General features: G+C 45.3%; 1 protein-coding gene across 3 annotated transcripts in view; it reads left to right on the top strand.

Annotated features, from left to right (window-relative positions):
• Window positions 1-5020, top strand: part of TNS3 (tensin 3) — a 307051-nt gene extending 302031 nt beyond the window's left edge. For all 3 annotated transcript variants that reach the window (XM_019031413.4, XM_031012945.3, XM_055347356.2), the window contains exons 30-31: window positions 4-30; window positions 1967-5020. In XM_019031413.4, the coding sequence (XP_018886958.3) occupies window positions 4-30; window positions 1967-2111 (172 nt within the window). In that variant the 3' untranslated portion in view covers window positions 2112-5020. The remainder of the gene's footprint in view (window positions 1-3; window positions 31-1966) is intronic.
• The last annotated feature ends 16681 nt before the right edge of the window (window positions 5021-21701 follow it).

Raw genomic sequence — 21701 nt, 5'->3', positions numbered from 1 at the left:
AAGGTGGATCAAAGATGGCCCTTCCTCAAAGTAAGTTGCTGAGCTTTCTTTACATTCTCTCCTTGTCTACAGTTATACTCCAAAGTTGAATTCTCTTCCAGATTTCCATAGGGGGTGCCTTATAAGAAAATGACTGCACCATGCCAATTTCTTTTAAAAAAGAAAAAAGTAAAAGTGTTCTCATTATGGACAAGGATCTGGATGCTGTTAACTTTTCTGCCAGCTGTTGGCTGGATGTGCAATATTTACATGTGTCATATAACACTGTGGCATAGATACAGGGAGATGGATGGCACAGCCTTTTTGGCCATTTGGGAATGCATGGGCTGAGCAGTGCTGAGGTCTGCACAGCTAGAAGGAATTGCTCCCTGTGTGCAGGTGTGTGGATGAAGCAGGTGTTCCAAATTTACCAAATGCAACGGAGGAGGGCCTTCATCACACCATTGCTCCACAGCCAGTCCAGGCAGCTGTTAGAGTTTTTTTTTTTTGAGACAGAGTTTTGCTCTTTTTGCCCACGCTGGAGTGCAGTGGCGCGATCTTGGCTCACTGCAACCTCTGCCTCCCGGGTTCAAGCGATTCTCCTGCCTCAGCCTCCCAAATAGCTGGGATTACAGGCGTCCGCCACCAGGCCCAGCTAATTTTTTGTATTTAGTAGAGACGGGGTTTCACCATGTTGGTCAGGCTGGTCTCGAACTCCTGACCTCAGGTGATCCACCTGCCTCAGCCTCCCAAAGTGCCGGGATTAAAGGTGTGAGCCACCGTGCCTGGCTTAGAGTTCCCTTTTTATAAGCATATCTTTCCCTGGCTCCCTGAGTACCGTGGCCTTGCTTGGCCTGGGCTCATTCCTGGCCCAGTGTTCCTGTCAGGGCCAGCTGAGGGACCTCTTCCTAACCTCCCACTTGGAGGCACAATGGGCTGCATCCCCCCAGCCTGGTTTCCTCGGCATAACCCGGATTTAATGACCACAGTGCCAGATCACAGGCATGCTTCCCTGGAATCGTGTTTCAAATGGCTCGTCTGTCCAGGAAGTTGCTCAGTGCATGCGTTAGGAGAAGCGGGGAGGAGAAGAGACCCTGGTACTGACGAGCTGGGCTTCCCCGGTGGGGACTGTGTTCTGGGCACACTCCCACTCTGGCTGGTAGCAGAAACACGGGCTTTCATGTGCTTGGAATTTGTGACTGTATTGGGGTTACCTGAGTGTCATTGACTGGTCCCTTCATGATGTGGAAACTGCTAAATTTAAACAAAAAAAATCCTTCATTTTTCTAAGAAAGAGAAGAAAGTCCTTTGCCCAGGACTTGGATAGGGATATGGTCATTATTGTGTGAAGTGCAGGACTCATAAAAGCCTATTAAGATAATGGCTCTAATTCTTCTAAGAAAAATAATTCGATGGGCTGTTCTTTTTAAACAGCTCCCTGAAGTCTATGTAGTTTGTAATGCAGGCTTCCAAGGCCCGAGAGGAGCGCCTAGTGTATTTCCCCTTCGGTCCCAGTGGGTGGGAGTGTCGAAGTCCAGACAGGACTTGCATTCTGGCATCATCTCAGGAGCCCCTGAGTCCCTTGCCGCTCGCCTTGCAGACTGTGGTCCAGTATGTCAGGACTGGGGCTCAGGAATCTGCAGGGACAGGTGCCCAGGAGATTCTGGCCCTGGCGTGGGGAAGCATCTGTAGAGGAAGTTGAGCCTCAGCTTTGATTCAGGTCCTAACCTGGGGCTGTGGACAGGGCACTCACCTCTCAGCCTCAGGGTCCTCACTGCAGAGCTAGAGTCAGACATCCCATCTGTAGGTCTGTGAAGGCTGGAGGTAAAGTGCATGAACAGGTGGCCAGCAGGGTGCTGGGCACGTGGTTGATTTTTGATAGGTGCCACTTAAAATTCCTCCTGACAGTGCCGCTGGCAGCTGGAGGAAGTAGAAGCTTGGTACTTTGTGGGACACTGACCACTCTGACTGGATTTTCCTTTGGCAGAGTCTTTGGATTCGTGGCCCGGAAGCAGGGCAGTGCCACGGATAATGTGTGCCACCTGTTTGCAGAGCATGACCCTGAGCAGCCTGCCAGTGCCATTGTCAACTTCGTATCAAAGGTCATGATTGGCTCCCCAAAGAAGGTCTGAGAACCCCCCTCCGTCCCTGGACCCACCGATGCCTCTTGAAGCCCTGGAGACAGCCGTTGGGTGAGGGTGGGGCCCCCACTTTTTACCAAACTAGTAACCCTGATATTCCAGGCCCATGAGGGGAAAGAGGATCTTCCAGCTCTGCAAAAACAAGAACAAACAACATCACCATGAATTGGCCTTTCCTGAAAGTGACTTATCTGACACATCTCTGTAGCCACATGCTTTTTGGGTAGAAGAAGCTGGGCATGGGTGCACCCCACCCCCTAGGGTCCCCATGGGAAAGGGACATGCAAGGAAACAGCACAGAACACGAGGTGGTCCCCACATCCCTGGCACACCAGCATTCCGGGGGATGAGGAATCCCCAGCCCTCGAGGCAGAGGTGCCGAGTGACTGCCATGCTTCGCCCTTCCGCATGGGCGCTTCTGTCCAGCTGCACCCGAGGCCGGGGGTTTCCCTCACCTTGGTCTTCCCAAGATGGAGATGCTAACGAAACTGAGAAGGGGGCGTATGTTTGACGAAGGTTTGTGCAAGTCAGGCCCTTCTGGAACACAGCAGGGCCTACAACGAGGGGCCTTTGCGATGGGCTGTGAGGATGGGGGTGGTGGGAAGAATTGGCCATGTTAGAGACCCCACGCCACCCCACCATGGTGAGTGCTCTGTGCCTCCTGCTCACCTGTGGCGAGCTGGGCGAGCTGGGCGAGCTGGGCGAGCTGGGCTGGGGAGAGCCTGTGAGGACCGAGAGGAGAAATGAGAAGAAGGAACAAAAATATTATTTCTATGTAATTTATATTTTACTTATGCCAAATTATTTATGATAATTTGCCATTGCTATACTGTACCAGTGTCAAATGCTGCAGCCTGCCAAGCTGTGATTTTGTGAGGCTTGTCCCTATGTAGGATGCACCGCAGGCCCCTGGCCACTGAAAGAGTGTGCAGTGGACTGTGGGTCTCCCATATGCGGTGCCGCCCAAAGGTGACTTTGCCTCAAGCAGCCTACCCTGATGTTTTACTCATTGGAATGTTTTTCCCCGATTGTGGATGACTTCTTTTCTGATGGAGAGAGTCCAGGAGGGATGGAAAACGCCTGGATTTAAGCTCAGCATCCCCCACATGGGCTTTTCGATCATCTTCAGGCCTGAAGCTGCACGACCTGAAGTTCGCCTGCATTTATCAGCCCTCTTCGTGCTGCCCCTTGCCACCCTGGGGTTCCTGCTGGGGACCATGTGTGGTTTGGCATGTGTGAGCAGAAGGGAGGATGAGGAAAAAGAGAAGAAACCCCGGTATTGACAAGCTGTTTTTGAGTGCCACTGTTTGCCATCATCTAAGCCACTGAATCAAGTGTATTTCAGGCTTATTTCAACATTCCAATGCCCTGGTTTTCCTGCTTGAATCTGTCCGTGGTCAAAGGTTTGGGGGAATTTGTGACCCTGGAACATCCCCAGAGTGAAAGATGGAGCTGGGCCACATCCGAATAAGGCCTTGGCCCCATCCTCTCACAGCCTAGGTGCTCTGCAGGCACGCTGACTGTCCTGATTGCGATCCAGCCCAAAATTCCCTCCTCTGCTTTCAAAAGTCAAATCCCCCATTCTTAGGCCACACTGGTGTCACAAGCTCCTGTCAGGGAGCTGGGGTTTGGGAATGTGCTTTGTGAACTCTGCTTTAAAGTGAGGGGCCGAGGAAAACTTAGAAACAGGCAGAGTTGGAAGCAGCAAAATCACAGTGGGTGTTGCGTGTGTGTGCGTGCGTGTATGCGTGTGTGAAAGCAGGTGGACCATTCCACTTTTTAGCTCCTATTGATGCACCAAACCAAGTGCCTCATTTCTGTGCCAAATGTTTGCCTTGGTCGTTGTGGACCTCCTTCTCTAACTTGCGGTGGCATGACTGTCAGGAGGTGCTGGCATTTTCAGCAGATCCTCATGTGTTGACCCTGATGTCTTTAGCAGAGGCCTCTAGCATCTCGGTTTTTCATCCACTGCAGGAATGTGGCCACAGGGAGCAGAGGTTTGTGCTTTCCCCAAGAGGTCCTCATCCTGAGACGGTCTCTACCCATGTTTAACCCAAAGAGTGCAGGCCTGGTCCCTTATCCTTCTGATGAAGGATGAGAGAGCTCATTTAGAAGTCAGAGCAAACTAGGGTCTCAGTATTGAGAAACGCAGACTGCCAGGGAATCACAGAGACATCGGGGTGCCCGCGATGGCCCTCATGAAGCCATGCCTCGACGGCATTCAGGAAGCCCTGCAAACGTGCTTTTTGAACTCATTGGCCAGGTGTGATTTTTACACAAGGTAAACGTGGTCAAGGGCATCGGGGAATTTGCTCCAAGCAGATAGCTCCCTCTGAGGAACCAAAGGAAGCAAGTTTCCACGATTTCTGAAGAGCTGGTATAGGAAGTTTCTTTCTTCCTTTTGTGTTACATGTGCATTAAACAGAACAAGCTGTGTGTCATCACAGATTGTACTGTGGGCTCAGAAACCGTGAGAGAGCCCCCACCATGGACACCGGCTCTAGGGCCACAGGAAAAGGAACGTTTCCAGGCATTTTGTCTCCAGGGCTCCCGCTGGACAGGCGCATACTGCCCTGGGGAGTAAATGCGGAGAGTTCACGAACTGTGCCCAACACATGTTATAGCCAGGGTCCTATTCACTACTCAGTAAAAAAACGTATTGTTGTATTCCTCCAGTGTTAAGCTATAGCCATGTTAAAAGTCACTGTGCATTTATTCTCAGCATCAAATACCTTGTAACGTCTTCTCTGCCTTGTTAGTGCATATTTTTACTTTTCTGATACTGTAAAGAATATATCCAGTATGTAAATGAATGTTCTATAAATCCTTTGTATAGTCATTTTCTCTGCTCTTTAAATATCATCTCTATTCAGAGTATAATAAAATTATGAACTTGGTAAGCCTCCGTGAGACGGTATTTGTGTACCCTGAAGTATGTTTGTGTGTGTTTGCACATGTGTGTATGCGTGTGCATGTGTGCACTTTTGTGTATGTGTCTCTGCAAACATGTGCATGTGCTTGCACAGATGTATCTTTGTCCACATGTGTCTGTGCGTCTGCGTGTGTGCTCGTTCATGAATGTGTGTCTGTGTGTTTACAAATCAGTGGATTCAGTTATAAAATCACAAATGTTTTGCTGTCAGGAATATATTAAGATTTCTGCCCAGAGACCTTTGAAATGTTATATTCAAAGATCTTTGAAGATTAACCACAATGCAGTGTTGATAATGGGTCCCGACATGTTTTCGATGTTGCTATGAATACCCCTACACACACACTGGCTGCAGAAACACACCCCTGAAGTGGGCCAGCTCCTGAAGGACCTCCCAGTGTCTATTGAAGTGGGCACTAAAAGTGAATATTGAGACTCTGGTGGATTCACTTACACATCAACAGATGCTGGAGACAGCCAGTGTCACCTGCCTCTTCTGTCCCCCCAGCCAAGGCTCCTCCCTCCCCACCTTAAGGGAGTTTGCCCTTTTCTACAGACTCTGCCCTCTTGGGCCTGTCCCCTCCCTCCTGAGTCAGGTGATGGGACACAGGACCCCATCTAACCTCATTCCCTCAGATCCAAACCAGAAAAGAAGCAATGCTTTGGGCTCATTTGGTTATGGACAGATAAAGATGGCAGTTAGCTGCCACCCTGTGCACAGTTTTCTGCCTGCGTGGTCAGCCCCCAGAGACTGTAGCTTTCCACTCTGAGGAGACACAGAGATATTTCACCCCAGCTATGTTGGGAGAGTGAACTTGAAATGGTCCCGGTATTACTGCTTTGGAGCAGAAGAGAGGGCAGGTGGTGGCAGATTAAATCTTGTCCAACAGGAAGCTCCAATTGAGTCTTTGAAGCCAGTCATTGCCCAGACCTTTGACCAATGTCACAAGGTGGAAAGGTGGACAGGGCATTGATTTCACTGTGGCTTAGGGAGTGTGCTTCCCAAGAACACCATACTTGTCACAATTACTGGGCTCCGTACGGTGTGCACATGTGCCTAGGTCCCCGACCAGAGCCAGCCCTGGGGACTGTTGGAGAGACCCAGTGGCCATGAGACCTCAGCTGGACAGGCCCCTGCCACTTGCTGCAGGAGGATGTTATGGGTCCCCCATTCATCTCTCAGCAATCTGTTACCTAATGAGTACCTGGGCCTTACCTACTGGGGTCGTCCTTCTGTTAATGTGTTGGGCACCTTGGTCCGTCCACTTGGGGGGGTCATTGATCTATTGTGTAATGAACACTTTGGATCTGCCCACTGGGGGACAGTAGGTCTGTAGCTCAGTTGTGCTTCTGTGTCTCATCCTGTCCCCAGGGAGGTAGGTTGCCTGCCTGATGGCTTTGGGGATCACACTTCACAGACCAGGGGCAGTTGGGCTGGTCTCAGAGGATGAATTGGAGTTTTCCAGGTAGACCTGGGGCCTGGACTGGGAAGGGACATTTTATGATGCAGGGATTGGTGAGATCTGGACACATTTGGACAGAAGGGCTGTTGAACTGGCAAACAAGATAAGTGGAAAAAACACAAGTGGCCCTTAAATTCCTGAAAAATCAGTTCACAGTGTGAAGCCTGTCCTGAGGCAACAGAACAAATAGATCACCAAGAGCCTATCACCAAGCCAGATGACCAGGAAGAGGAAACAGCAAAAGGGACTCCACTGCAATGACTGATCTGGCCGAGGGAGCCTCTCTGTCCCATCTCAGAGAGTCCAGGGTTGGGGGGCTGGAGAAAACAGCAGGATCCCCCTCAGCCCCACCTGGGAAACACACTCCATCTCCCACAGGCAGGGGATCCACCAGAACACACACCAGGCCAGGAAGGTTTCATAGCTGTGTGCTGGCAGCTTCCCTCTCCCACTGAGAGACACCCCTTCTGTCCCTCAGGTAACGTCAGCAGGGACCCCAGAGGCACCTGATAAACCAAGCAGACTAAAATAACGCTGAAAGGCTCTGACGATTAAACTGTCAGTGGGACCACAGGCCACAAATCAGGCCAGGCCCTGCTCCCTAAACAGAATCAGGGCAATTACCTGCTAAAATTAAATATTTAAATAAGACCCAGAATTCCCTAATAGGTAAAATGGGATACAATAGAAAATTCCTTTCATACCAAGTACCAAGAAATGTGCAGCATGAATGAGAAAGACAATGAATGCCAACGTCAAGATGAACCAACTGCTGGAGTTTTCTGGCAAGGATCTGAAAACAGCCATCATAAAAATGCTTCAAGAGGCAAATCTGTTGAAGAAATGAAAAAATAGAAAGCCACAGTAAAGAAATAGAAGTGATGGAGAAGAACCAAATGGAAATTACAGGGCTAAAAGGTATAATAACAGAAGTGAAGGAATCTTACTAGATGGATTCAGTAGTAGACTAGTGGAAATGGCAGGATAGAATCAGTGACTGTGGTGACAATGTAATTCACTCAATCTGAATAACACAGAGAAAATAAACTAAAAAAAGAAAAAGAACACCCACAAGAACCTGTCGGACAGTAACAAAAGATCCAACATTTGTATCACTGGTGTGCCCAAAGGAGAAGAGAGAGGCTATAGAATATTTGAAGATTAATGGATAAAAATTCCCCAAATGTGGCAAAAAGACATGTATAGATCAAGAAGCCAAGTGAACTCCAAACAGGATCAACAACCACAACCAAAATCCATGCCAAGAAATATTGTAATTAAACTTCTGAAAACTAAAGACAACCTGTAGGCAGCCACAGAGAAATGATGGATTCTGAATAGGAATAGGAGCACACCAATTGGAATGACAGTGGATTTTTCCTATGAAACCATAAAGGCCAGAAGGAAGCTATGCAACATTTTCCAAGGACAGAAAGAAAATAAAAATCAACCATGCATTCTATATTCAGTGAAACTCTCCTTTAGAAATGAAGAGGAAATAAAGATATTGTCAGATGAAGGAAACGAAAAGAATTAGTTGCTAGCAAGCCTACATTTAAAGATTGACAAAAGAAGTTCAAACACAAAGGACATGGTAAGAGAAAGCACCTTGGAGCATCCAGAGGGAAGAAAGAAGAATGAAAAGAGCAGAGCATGAGTCATACAACAAACCCTCCTTCTCATCACAAGTCATCAATCACATCTGATGATTGGAAAAGATATTGCACCACCGTCTGATACTCAAGACAATGATAGGAAAAAGTGAGAAATATGAAAGAACGTATATGGAGGTGAGACTTCAACACAAGTAGTAAAAGGATGATAAAAATAGTGATGTTATGAATATTTTTGTAATAACCAGAGCAACCACTACGAAAACTATGCACAAAGATACATGCAATAGCAATTAAAAAATCAAGATGGAATCTTAAAAGATGGGTCCTAGCCCACAGGAAGACAAGAAGATAGAAACAGAAAAACAAAGATGAAGCAAAACAAAACAATAACATGGTAGACTTTAGCCTTAACGTACTAACTACCTTAAATGTAAATGGAGCAACTATATCAATCAAAAGACAGAGATTGGCAAAGTGGGGAGAAAATGACCCAATTACATGCTACTAACAAGAAACTTCAAATTCATTGACATAGGTAGATTGAAAATAAGAGGATATAAAAACATAGTACATAAACATTTTTAAAAGGAGGAATCATTGTATTAATGTAATAAAGTCAGTTTATTTGCTCTACAGTTTTATTTGCTCTACAGTTAACAAAGTCAACTGTAGAGAAAATGAAATTACTAGAGCCAATGAGTGACATTATACGATGATAAAAGGATCGATCCGCCAGAAATGCATAAGGGTCTCAGATGCGTACTCATCAAACAACAGAGCCTTAATACAGAAAATCCTCACTTAAAATAATTGATAGGCTCTTGGAAATTGACTTTCAGTGAAATGGCCTACAGCAGATTCTGGAAATGATGTTTCTTTCTTCATAGTTCCGTTTTAATGTTGATGAGAAAAAAAGTGTTGCCTTATATGCTATTTTGTGTTAAGCCACAGTTCCAAGAACCTATGGACAGCATTAAGTGAGGACTTACTGTACGTAAAGTAAAAACTGATAAAGTCAAAAGCAGAAATAGACAAATCCACAATTATAGTTGGAGAATTTAACATTCTCCACTCACTAACTGGTAGAACTATGCCATGGTTTTAGTATTTGTGTTCTTCCATGGAATCTATATGTTGAAACCTAATCCTAACGTGAAGGTACTAAAAGGTGAGGCCTTTGGTAGGTGACTAAGTCATAGGGGTGGAGCATCATGAATGGGATTAGTGCCCTTATTATAGAGGCCCAAGGGAGCTTGTTTGCCTCCTCCACAGTGTGAGGACACAGCTAGAAGGTGCCATGTGTGAGGAATGGACCCTCACCAGACACCAAATATGCTAGCACCTTAATCTTGGACTCCCCAACCTCCAGAACTGAAGTTTGTTTTTATAAGCCACCCAGTTTATGATATTTTTGTTATAGCAGCCCAAATGCACTAAGACAGAAATTTGTACCAAGGACTAGGGACATTGCATAATAAATATCTAAAAATGTGGAAGTGGCTTTGGAATTGGGTAATGTGTAGAGGCTGGAGGGGTTTTGAGGTACATGCTAAAAAAAGCCTACATTGCTGTTAATGGTAAACAGGATTCAGCTGGGAGCACAGAAGGAAAGGAGAGCCACAGAGAAAGTCTCACTCTTCTTAGATAATACCTAAGTGGTCATGAGCATGATGTTAGTAGAAATATGGACGGTAAGGGCCATTCTGATGAGGTTTCAGATGGAAATGAGGAACACGTATTGGAAACTGAAGGAAACAAGTGGCAAAGAACTTGGCTGAATCGTGTCCATGCCCTAATGTTTTGAGGAAGGTAGAGCTTGTGAGTGATGTGAGTGATGAAGCTGGGATATTTAGCTTAGGAAATATCTAAGCAAGATGTTGAAGGAGTAGCGTGGCTTCTCTTGACTACTTATAGTAAAATGTGAGAAGAGAAAATGATTTAAAGGCAAAATTTATAATGAAAAGAGAAGCAGAACTTAAAGATTTGGAACATTCTTAGTCTGGCAGTATGGCATTAATACAAAATGAGATAGCATGTTCAGTAGTGAACATCAAGGGTGTGACCAAATGACCATTTGATAAGGAGATTAGTATGGGTCAGTAGAAACCAGGCTACCCCCCAGATGAAATATAGGTAGCTAACCTTGGTGGCATCAGCATGACACCATTTCCACAGGTGCATAGAGTACATGAGCTATGGATGTGCAGCTGCCTCCACCTAGATTTCAAAAGATGACCAGAGAATCTAGGGGCCCAGGCAGATAACTGCCACAGAGGTAGAGCCACTGCAGAGAGCCTCGGCTAGGGCAATGCCTAGTGGAGCCATAGGAGCAGGGGCTCTACTGATGTCAGACAGGTGCAGCCACCGGCTGCAACTCTAGCGTGGGAGAGCCTCAGGCATATGGCTGCAACTCATAAGAGCTGCCATGTAAGCTGTGTCCAGCAAAGCCATGTGGGCAAGGCTGCTTGAGGTCTTGGCAGTCCAACGCCTGGCCCAGTGTGTCCAGAAGGTGGACATCAAGTCAAACAAGATTATTCTCAAGCCTTAAGATTAAGTGCTGTTTACCCTGTTGGGTCTTGAACTTACTTAGGACCTGTTATTCCTTTCTTTCCTATCTCTTCCCTTCAGAATGGGAAGGTCTATCCTATGCCTGTTCCATCATTGCATTTTGGAAGCACATAACTTGTTTGTTTCACAGTTCACAGGTGGACAGCAATGTGCCTCAGGATAAAATATACCTTGGAGTCTCACCCTTATCTGATTTGGATAATATTTATAGATGAGACTCTGGACTTTAGACTTTGTAGTTGATGCTGGAACAAGTTAAGACTTTTGGAGAAATCGAAATGAAATGAATGTATTTTGCATGTGAGGAGGATATTAATTTGGGGGAGCCAGAGTTGGAATGCCATGGTTGGAATGTTTGTGTCTCTTTAAAGTTTATGTGTTGAAACCTAATATTCAACGTGATGGCATTGAAAGATAGGGCCTTTGGGAGGTAATTGGGTCATGAGGGCAGAGACTTTATGACTGGGATTAGTGGCCTTATAAAAGAGGCCCAAGGGAACTTGTTTGCCTCTTCCACTATGTGAAGACACAGCTAGAAGGAGCCATCTATGAGGAATGGGCCCTCACCAGACACTAAATCTGCTGACATCTTGATCTTGGGCTTCTCACCCTCCACAACTGTGAGAAAAAATGTTTGCATTTTATAATTCTATAATATTCTTGTTATAGCAGCCCAAACAGACTAAGACAAATGACTAGACAACAAGTCAGAAAGGATGCAGAAGAACTGAACAACACAAGCAACCAACAGAATCTAATTGGTATGTAGAATGCTCCACAGAATAGCAGAATTATGCACTTTTTAAGCACTCATGGAATACTCACCAAGATAGATCATGTTCTCAGCCACGAAAAAAATCTCAACAAATTTTAAAAAATGGATATCATCCAGAGCATGTTCTCTGATCATAATGGAATAAAAGTTAAATTTAATAATAATAAGATTAACAATTTCTCATTACTTAGAAATTAAACAACACTCTTCTAAATAACCCATCATTCAAAGAAGTCTCAAAAATAATTTTTTTAAAACATAGAACAGAATGAATTCTGTAGAAAATAAAACATATCACAATCCATGGGATGCAGCTAATGTAGTGCTGAGAGGGAAATTTATAGCACTAAATGCTTACACTAGAAACGAGGAAAGGTCTCAAATCAGTAACAGATGTGGCTTGGGTTGGGTTGGAGCAGTGAGTTTCAGCATCTCTCCCTGCCTTCTGCAGCCTGATTGACTCAGCCCATAGTACTAGAAGCACTGTGATCTTTTGGTGTTGCACGGTGCCTCAGGCAGACCTATTCTTAAGCACATGTAAGGCACCTCTTGAGGAGGCCCTGAGATACCTGGGGCCCACTTTAAAAGGACTGAGTTGAGACCTGGTGGTCTAGGTGCTATCAGTGGCTACACTCAACAACACGGATGAAACTTAGACATAACCACAGGCCAAAAAAGCCAGACCTATCATAGAGTACTTATTATCAAATTTCATTTATATGGATATCACAATCAGACAAAACTAACCTGTGGCAGTAGAGGGCAGGATGGCAGTTCTTGGGGAGGAAAGAGGCAATGCTGTTTGGGAGGGAATATTAGAGGGGCTTTTGAGGCACTGATGCTGTTCTGTTTTTTTTTTTTTTTTCATTTGGGTGTGTTCACTGTGAAAATTAATGGAGCTTTTTCCTTATTATTTGTGTACTTTCCTCTATGTCTAACTTCCAAGTTTATTATTATTTTATAAGTTAACGTGGCTTCATTTTTTTCCCCTAAAGGCTGATGAAGTTGCAGGCATTCAGTTTTCACTGGGAATGTCCTCCAGACGGATGTGTAAGAAGGCCAGGGTCAGGCTTCAGGAGCACCTAGGCGGGTTCACACTTGACACCTGTCACTCATCACTCACCCGCCAGCCCACTGCGTGGTCAACGTAAGGCTGTCTCCTTGCGGAGACTGGCTCAGCACTGAAGTAATGGAGCTGTCTTTCTGTCTGTCTGGCTTGTGGTTTAGAGCAGGAAAGATGGAGGTGAGGAAAATGTCAATCAAACTGTCTCTTTTGCAAAGAACAGAGCAAGCCCTGCCACGTGCTTGGGTCAGAGTAGAATGAATATGGGGAAGTGCCTCCTCCTTGGGGAGATTCTGCATGGTTTCCCAGGCTGTATCGACTCTCCTGGATTCCTGTGCCACATTCAGCCGATTAGGACAGCACAGCAGACATTGGTTGAGTGCCTACTGCTTGCAGAACGCAATGTCTGCACTTCCCATGTTAGCTATGGTTTATGTATTCAAGCTTCCCTCTACTGAAGAAAGCCCAAGGAATGTCCAACCCAGGAACAAACCAGAGTGGTCATGGGTCAAAGCATCCTTCCTGCCATCTGGGCCAAGATATAGGACTCAAAGCTTAAGTCACGTGAACCACCCGGTGTGTCATGAGTTGATAAGTCTATAAACAGCCTTGCCCTGGCGCCATGAGGGGTGGCTTATGATTAACTTGTTAGAGCTGCAATGGCAGCTCCACACTGAAGGGCTCAAGAAGAGTGAGGTGACCTTAGCTGCCTGGAAATGAACTGTTGAAGGCGGCTGAGGTTCTCCCTGACAGGAGGGGCCCTGCTGACGGGACGTTTCTTCTCCAGGGGTCACATAGCAGCTGGCCCATCCCCGTTTTACAGATCATGAAGGTCAGGGTCAGAAAAGTTTAGTGATTTGGCTATGGTCGGGAGACAGGCAAAGAAAAATATGAAGAATTTTTTCTTCTATGGTCCCCTTTACCCCCTGCTTTTCTCTTTGCTTTAATTTCTTTGTATAGAGGCATCCAGCCAACTAGCACAGAATGTTGCGAAAACTTGGCCCACGGGATTCCAGAGCCTGTGTCCTCTGCTATGGCACGGAGAGGACTTCTGTGCACACACGTCCCCAGTGAGCCATTTCCCCTGAGTGGTTCCCTCTTTCTGCCCTTTGCCCTGCATTTTTACAGGAAGGTTTGAGCTCAATTTACAACCTCAATGGGCCAGGGACTGTAGTAAATGAAGGGAGTGACTGAGAGCATTGTGGGGCAGTCCTGCCCCCTGGTGGGCAGCATCACTTACTACAGAAGGCCGTATTTTAAAAAGTTATTTGCAAAGATGAGGGCTGCATATGTTAGTGGCTAGGTTCAAAATGGAAAGCTAGTGAAATGGAAAATTTAGTGGTTAGAAATGTGGATGCTGGAGCCACGTTGCCTGGCTTCAAATCTTGGCTCTGCCTTGTATACACTCTAGTACAATGACAAGTTATTTAGCTTCTCCCATTTGTCAAATGGGAAAAGCAATCAGGCTTACATGCCAAGATTGTGGTGAGAATCAGATGAGTTAGTACACATTAAGTGATTCAAATGTTGCCTGGCAAGGAATCTTCACTAAATAATATCTAGATAGAGTTACCTTTAAAAATTATTGAATAGGATTTTCTGTAATCCCCATGAAGTCATTTGACAGGATTTGTGGACGTTCAGCATCTCAAACTGTGAAACATTGAGACCCATTTCCCATATGACTAGTTTATCCTCTGTAATAGTGATCACACAGGACAGGGGTTGGTAAGCTTTTCAAAGGGTCAAGGTGAACTCCTCGTACTGCTGGGGCCGAGGCCGCCCCCATCTTCACGTGACTGATGCATTGGTCTGGGGGTCTCCTGTCTCAGCGCACACAACAGCTCACATCATCACTATGGTAAGTTCCTTCAGGCAGGACAGTGCAGACCCTTCTCCCTTTCCTACTATGCAACTTCCTCACCCCCCTTTGTGCTCCCCACCCACATTTCAGCCATCTTTACCATCTGTCTATAGCTATAAAGAAATACCAGGAGATAAAACAAAAGAAATTTCCTTTATGAGGTGATGAAAATCTTCTAAAATTGATTGCAGTGATGGTGGATATACTAAAAACCATTGAATCGTACACTTCAAATATGTGAATTGTACAGTATGTGCATTATGTCTCAATAAAGCTATTATAAAAGAATCTGAAAGGAGACTAAAGACAAACTCAAGAGGCCTCAGTGTATGGGCCGTCATCCTTAGATCTCTGCACACAGATTGCTGGGGGAACAATGGCCTTACAGTGCCAAAGTGGCTATGGTCTTGAGACATGTCATTTTCGAGACCTAGACTTGGGAATCAACGTGAAAATAAACTTCATTGGCTAGGCGCGGTGGCTCACGATTGTAATCCCAGCACTTTGGGAGGCCGAGGCGGGGGTATCACCTGAGGTCTGGAGTTCGAGACCAGCCTGGCCAACGTGGTGAAACCCCATCTCTATTAAAAATACAAAAAATAAAATAAAATAAAATCAGCCAGAGTGGTGGCAAGTGCCTGTAATCCCAGCTACTTGGGAGGCTGAGGCAGGAGAATCGCTTGAACCCAGGAGGTGGAGGTTGCAGTGAGCTGAGGTCGCACCACTGGACTTAAGCCTGGGAAGCAGAGCAAGACTCTGTCTCAAAATAATAACAACAATAATAATAAAAGCAAAAAGAAAATAAACTTTATCCATCAAACACTCTTCTGGCTGGTGCCAATTTCAAGAACTATAAGCACCCTGTAGTGGATGAGTCTATATGATGGCACCACCTCAACCCTTCATCTGTGACATGGTATCACTTGGCAGCCTTAGCAGCAAAGTATGCAAAAAAAGAACTGAGTGGTAGGGGTAGGAGAACTGAGAGACAGGAGGAGAATTTGGGGACAGACAAACCTCCCAGGCATAATGGGGGCCTCTGAGTGAAGTGGCTGGTTCTCCAAAAGATCTGGGTTTAGCTTTCCAACTTTACCTTAGATAAGAAATGTAACCCAGCAGATAGGAATGCACAGTGGACTCGTAGATGGGCGTTGCTGCTCCAAGCCAGTCAGGGAGAAGACCAGAGTATTTTTGGTCATCATTCAGTCATCGTCTGGGAACTGGGGAGCAATAGACCTTGATCACAGAAGAGGGGACTGGTGAGAACATGGCAGAGACTTGGAGCTTGCCAAATGATTAGGTGGGGCTCAGGCCTGCACTGCAGCCTTGATAGAGAGCTGGAGAGCCTGGTGGAGACACCAGGACATGGGCAAGGAAGAATTCCCATGGCTCTGTGGGCCCAATGGCTGGTTTATCCCACAATGATTGAGTTTCTTACAGGGCTGGTCTGTGATTTAAACTTTTGTTGCCATGCACATTTACTTATTTGTTAATCACTTTCTCAACCAGCCACCTAGACTTTGCTAAGTGCCAGGCATCACGCAAAATGCTGAGAGAGTTACAAAAGCAAACATGATTTGTTTCCCACACTCAAAAGTCTTATGGGGAAGACAAATATGTAAAGAAATAATACCAACTCCATGTGGCCTTGTGCTATGGTTGTGGTTTGGAGGAGAAGATTTATAGCTGTGTACCTCAAACAGGGAGAGCCAGATGGGGATGTCTTAAATCTTGGATCCTATCCTGTATGGCCACTCGGCAGGATAAACAAGTCTCAGCAAGGAGAAGCTATAGGTAGCCAGGATGTTTAGGGGCTAAAGAGGTGGACAGTGATTTCCAAAAGAGAAAACCTTCTCCTTGATCCAAGAAGATGCGAAGTAATGGGGTACAGGCTCTGAATACCTAATGGAAGCACCCAGAGAAAGTTCCTCTTTGCCATGGGCCAGGTGAGCTCATAGCTCTGAGCACCTTTCTACTCTTCTTCCTTTCCCTTTACAAGGTTTCTCTTAAAGACCCAAGATTGCAGCTAGCTGAAGAGGGGAGGTGCACGGCCCTGAGTCATGTTGGACCCTAGAATTCTTATTTTTTATTATTATTATTTTTTAGACGGAGTCTCACACTGTCGCCCGGGCTAGAGTGCAGTGGCGCCATCTCGGCTCACTGCAACCTCCGCCTCCTGGGTTCACGTGATTCTCCTGCCTCGGCCTCCTGAGTAAGTGGCATTACAGGCACACATCACCATTACCTGGCTAATTTTTGTTTGTTTGTTTGTTTGTTTGTTTGTTTGTATTTTTAGTAGAGACAGGGTTTCACTATGTTGACCAGACTGGTCTTGAACTCCTGACCTTGTGATCCCACTGCCTCGGCCTCCCAAAGTGTTGGGGTTTACAGGCATGAGCCACTGCTTCTGGCCTGGACCCTAGAATTCTTACAGGCACCTGCACGTCTTCAAACCTGAAATGGATTGTTTTCCATAACTAAGAGTCACTGGGGAACACTGCATTATTTAAAATTTCCAGGGAAGTCATTTGGCCTGCCTGAGGTTTCCCCCAGCAAATGTTCCCCCAGAAGAAGCAAAAAGGTGCAAGAGAGACAAAGGTAAGGCTGCCTTTGCAATGCTCCCATGAGTCTTGCATGCTTCACATTCACTCACACACCCTGGCCTGGGCAGGCAGGTGATGGGCGGGAAAACCTGTCTTTTCTAGCAGGTGCACATCACATGGGGGGCCAGGTCCTGGCACTCTGTGTGGGGAGGAGGGTGTTGGAGTGGGATGATTTTTCTCCCTCTATAAGACAGAAATTCAAAGAAAGTCAGCTCTCTGGGTTGTGGAGTGAAGCCAACCAAATAATAGTTGTGAAGGCACAATTGCTCTTTCCACGTGAATTTAAGAACAAAGAGAAAAAGCCAAGCAAAGAAAGACAGGTACTTTGGCAGTGTCTTTAAAAAAAAAAAAAAGAAAGAAAAAATCAAAGGATGTACATGCAGGCACCTCTTTTTCTTATTTACTGTAAATGGGTTTATTACTCTAAAACCCACTTACAGAATTATTATTTTTTTTAACTTTTATTTCAGGTTCAAGGGTACACGTGCAGGTTTGTTATATAGGTAAATTGTGTGTCTTGGGGGTTTGGGGTTTGGTGTACAGATTATTATACCACCCAGTAATAAGCATAGTACCTAATAGGTAGTTTTTTTGTTTTGTCTTGTTTTGTTTTGAGACGGAGTCTTGCTCTATCGCCCAGGCTGGATTGCAGTGGTGCGATCTCGGTTCACTGCAACCTCCGCCTCCCAGGTTCAAGGGATTCTTCTGCCTCAGCCTCCCTATTAGCAGGAATTACAGGCATGTGCCACCATGCTGGGCTAATTTTTGTATTTTCAGTAGAGACGGAGTTTCATCATGTTGGCCAGGCAGGTCTCGAACCCCTGACCTCGGGTGAAACACCTGCCTCTGCCTCCCAAAGTGCTGGGATTACAGGCATGAGTCACCATGCCCTGCCCCGATACGTAGTTCTTTGATCCTCTCCCTCCTCCTACCCTCCACCCTTAAGTAGGCCCCAGTGTCTGTTGTTCTACTGTTTGTGTCCATGTGTATTCAACATTTAGCTCCCACTTATAAGTGAGAACATGTGGTATTTGGTTTTCTATTCTTACATTAGTTTGTTTAGGATAATGACCTTCAGCTCCAACCATGTTGCTGCAAAGCACCTGATCTCATTGTTTTGTATGGCTGCATAGTATTCCATGGTATATATGCATCACATTTTCTTTATTCAGTCTACCATTGACGGGCATTTAGGTTGATTCCATGACTTTGCTGTTGTGTGAATAGTGCTGTGATGAACATACATGTGCATGTGTCTTCATGATAGAACAATTTATATTCCTTTGGGTATATACCCAATAATGGATTGCTGGGTGGAATGGTACTTCTGTTTTAAGTTTTTTGAGAAATTGCCACACTGATTTCCACAATGGCTGAGCTAATTTACATTCCTATCAGCAGTGTGTAAGTGTTCCCTTTTCTCCCCAACCTGGCCAGCATCTGTTATTTTTTGACTTTTTTTTTTAGACGGAGTCTTACTCTGTCACCCAGGCTGGAGTGCAGCGGCACGATCTTGGCTCACTGCAAGCTCCACCTCCTGGGTTCATGCCATTCTCTTGCCTCAGCCTCCCAAGTAGCTGGGACTACAGGCACCCGCCACCACTCCCGGCTAATTTTTTGTATTTTTTACTAGAGACCGTGTTAGCCAAGATGTTCTCAATCTCCTGACCTCGTGATCCACCTGCCTCGGCCTCCCAAAGTGCTGGGATTACAGGCATGAGCCACTGCGCCCAGCCTTGACTTTTTAATAATAGCCATTCTGACTGATGTGAGAAGGTGTCTCATTGTCATTTTGATTTGCATTTCTCTAATGATTAGTGATGTTGAGCATTTTTTTCATATGCTTGTTGGCCACATGTATATCTTTTTTGAAATGTGTTTGTTCATGTCCTTTTCCCACTTTCTAATGGGGTTGTTTGTTTTTTGCTTGTTAACTTGTTTAAGGTCTTTATAGATTCTGGATATTAGACCTTTGTCAGATGCATAGTTAGCAAATATTTTCTCCCATTCTGTGGATTGTCTGTTTGCTCTGTTGATAGTTTCTTTTACTATGCAGGAGCTCTGTTGTTTGATTAGGTCCCATTTGTCAATTTTTGTTTTTGTTACAATTGTTTGGCCCTCTTGGCCAGGGTCTATATGTCCAGAATGGAATTTCCTAGATTATCTTCCAGAGTTTTTACAGTTTTAGGTTTTACATTTAAGTCTTTAATCCATCTTTAGTTGATTTTTGCATATGGCATAAGGAAAGTGTTTAAATGTCAGTTTTAAAAGAAATAACCTCTCCGATTGACAGAGTTCTTTGTGACAGTGTGTTTTAGAGCTGTGCACTGATGATCCTCCTTCTCTGTATGTGGGTGAGAGTCAGGCTGGTCAGTCCACGCTGTGTGATCATGCTCCTGGGACTCCATTTTTGCAAAGGGTTGCTGTGAACATGGAATGAAATTATGTGTAAGAAGAACTAGTACAAAGCCAAGAACATAGTGAACTTTCCATAGATTGTGCTATATCTTCATCATCACCATCATAATCATCATCTTCACCATTATCACAATCAACATCACCATCATCACTGTCCCCATTACCGTCATTGTCCCCATTACCACCATCATCATCATCACTATTATCACCATCTCCACCATCATCATTATCACCATTACCATATCCTCATCACTGTCATCATCACCATCATCACCATTACCATCATCATCATCATGGTCATCACATCATCACCATCATCATCATCATCATCACCATTATTGAAAAAATCATCACTTTATCATCTCTTCATTACCATCATCATCATCGCTGTCATCATCATTACAACCATCATCATGATCATCACCGTCATCACCATCATTATCACCACCATCCTCAACATCACCATCACTATCATCACCATTATCACTACCATATTTATCAACATTTTTTTGTTATCAGTCATCAGATATGATCATCGTTGACAACCTAAAGCCAGGGAAAGAGTATGAGTTGGGGGAAGCCACTCTGGTGGGTGTTAGTTTATGTAAAAACTATATTTACATGTTTGTGTCTGTGTATGTGCCATTGCCATGTGTTATTCTCTCTCCCTCTCTCTCATTTTTTTTTTTTTTTTGGCTTCTGAAGAGCTATTGAAAAGTATTATAAGCTCAGCACAGTGGTGCATGCCTGTTCTCTCAGCTGTTCAGGAGTCCAGCCTGGGTAACAGGGTGAAACTCCATCTCTAAGAAAGAGAGAGACAGAGAAAGAAAGAGAGAGGGAGGGAGAAAGAGAGAGGGAGAGAGAGAGAAAAAGAGAGAGAAAGAGAAGGTGAGAGGGAGAGAGGGGGCGAAAGAGAAAGAAAGAAAGAAGAAAGAAAGAGAAAGAAAAGAAAAGAAAAGAAAAAGGAAGAAGGAAGGGAGGAAGGAAGGGGAGAGAAAAGTATGATAGGAACTCAAAATAGGAAACATCTACTTGGGTACTAGACAAGCTTCCCAAGGGAGTAAGAAGCAGACACCTCCTTGCTTCTTCTCTCCTCCTTGCAGTCTTACACAGAAGTTTCAATTTCTCTCCTTTCTTTGGCGATTCACAGTGATGTTCATCCACGGTTTTCTCTAAGTAACCACCTTTTGCATCCTGGCTCCCAGAAGTAGCATCTTAGGCAGGGACTCCAGGCTGGCCAGCATCATTCCTGGCTGCCCAGTGCTGTGGGAATGTCTCGGAGGAGCTTCCTTACAAGGGTATTTATAGGAGTGACTTTTCTCTAAGCTTTATAATGCTAACTTCTAGGGTATAACTATTTTACACCAAAACCATTGATTTTCTCTACTGAGTATCCTCTATGTAGCTCCAATAGTGAGAGACATGCCTGGAAAGTCAGGGCCCTGAGGTGGGGGTTTCCTAAATCTTGGAGCGACTCTCCTAAGCCCATACAGCCTGAGATTCACTGTGGGCGAGGCTGGTCATGAGGAAGAGCTTCAGGGGCAACAGGAACCTGGGGTCTTCTTAGGGCAGCCAAAGTCTGTCTCCAACCCCTCTCCCAAGATTTGGAGTGTGCCGGGGGCATGTTGGGAGAGCTTGGCCCCTCTATAATGGCCCAGTTGAAAGCAAAGAAGAAGACTCCTGGAATGAAATACTGACAGCTGCCTGAGGTGTGGGTGAAGCTGAAGGATGTCTACTTGCCACCCTGGGTAAGATGGCAAAGTTACTAGTCCTTCTGGCATATGGCCAAACATGACTGTGTGTGTCTCATACATGCTTAGTGTCTTCAGTGGGTTTATTTCCCTCTAGTTACCCAAAGCAAAGCAGGGAAAGACATGTGGCAAGTTCACACAGTTACAAGTAAAAGTGAGGGTTGAATTAAAAAAGGGAAAAGATTTGAACAGATACTTTCTGGAAGAAGAGACACAGATGGTAAGGCAGCACATGAATGTAACAGCATGAGACACTAGGGATATGCCAGTTAAAAGCACAGTGAGCTCTCATTCCACCTCCCTTAGTTCAAAAACAAGGCAAAGCTAAACAAAACCAAAAATGGACATTATCAAGTTCTGGCAGAGGCAGAGAAACTGGAACTCTTACGCTTGCTGGTGGAGACACAGAATGGGTCAACTGCTTAGAAAACAGTTTGAAGGGGCCAGGTGTGGTGGCTCACGCCTGTAATCCCAGCACTTTGGGAGGCTGAGGCAGTTGGATCACGAGGTCAGGAGTTTGAGACCAGC

The sequence above is a fragment of the Gorilla gorilla genome, chromosome 6 (genome assembly GCF_029281585.2).
Source record: "Gorilla gorilla gorilla isolate KB3781 chromosome 6, NHGRI_mGorGor1-v2.1_pri, whole genome shotgun sequence".
Lineage (NCBI taxonomy): Eukaryota > Metazoa > Chordata > Mammalia > Primates > Hominidae > Gorilla > Gorilla gorilla.
Note: the sequence above shows the minus strand (reverse complement) of the source record. Positions and strands in the feature narration are given on the sequence as shown.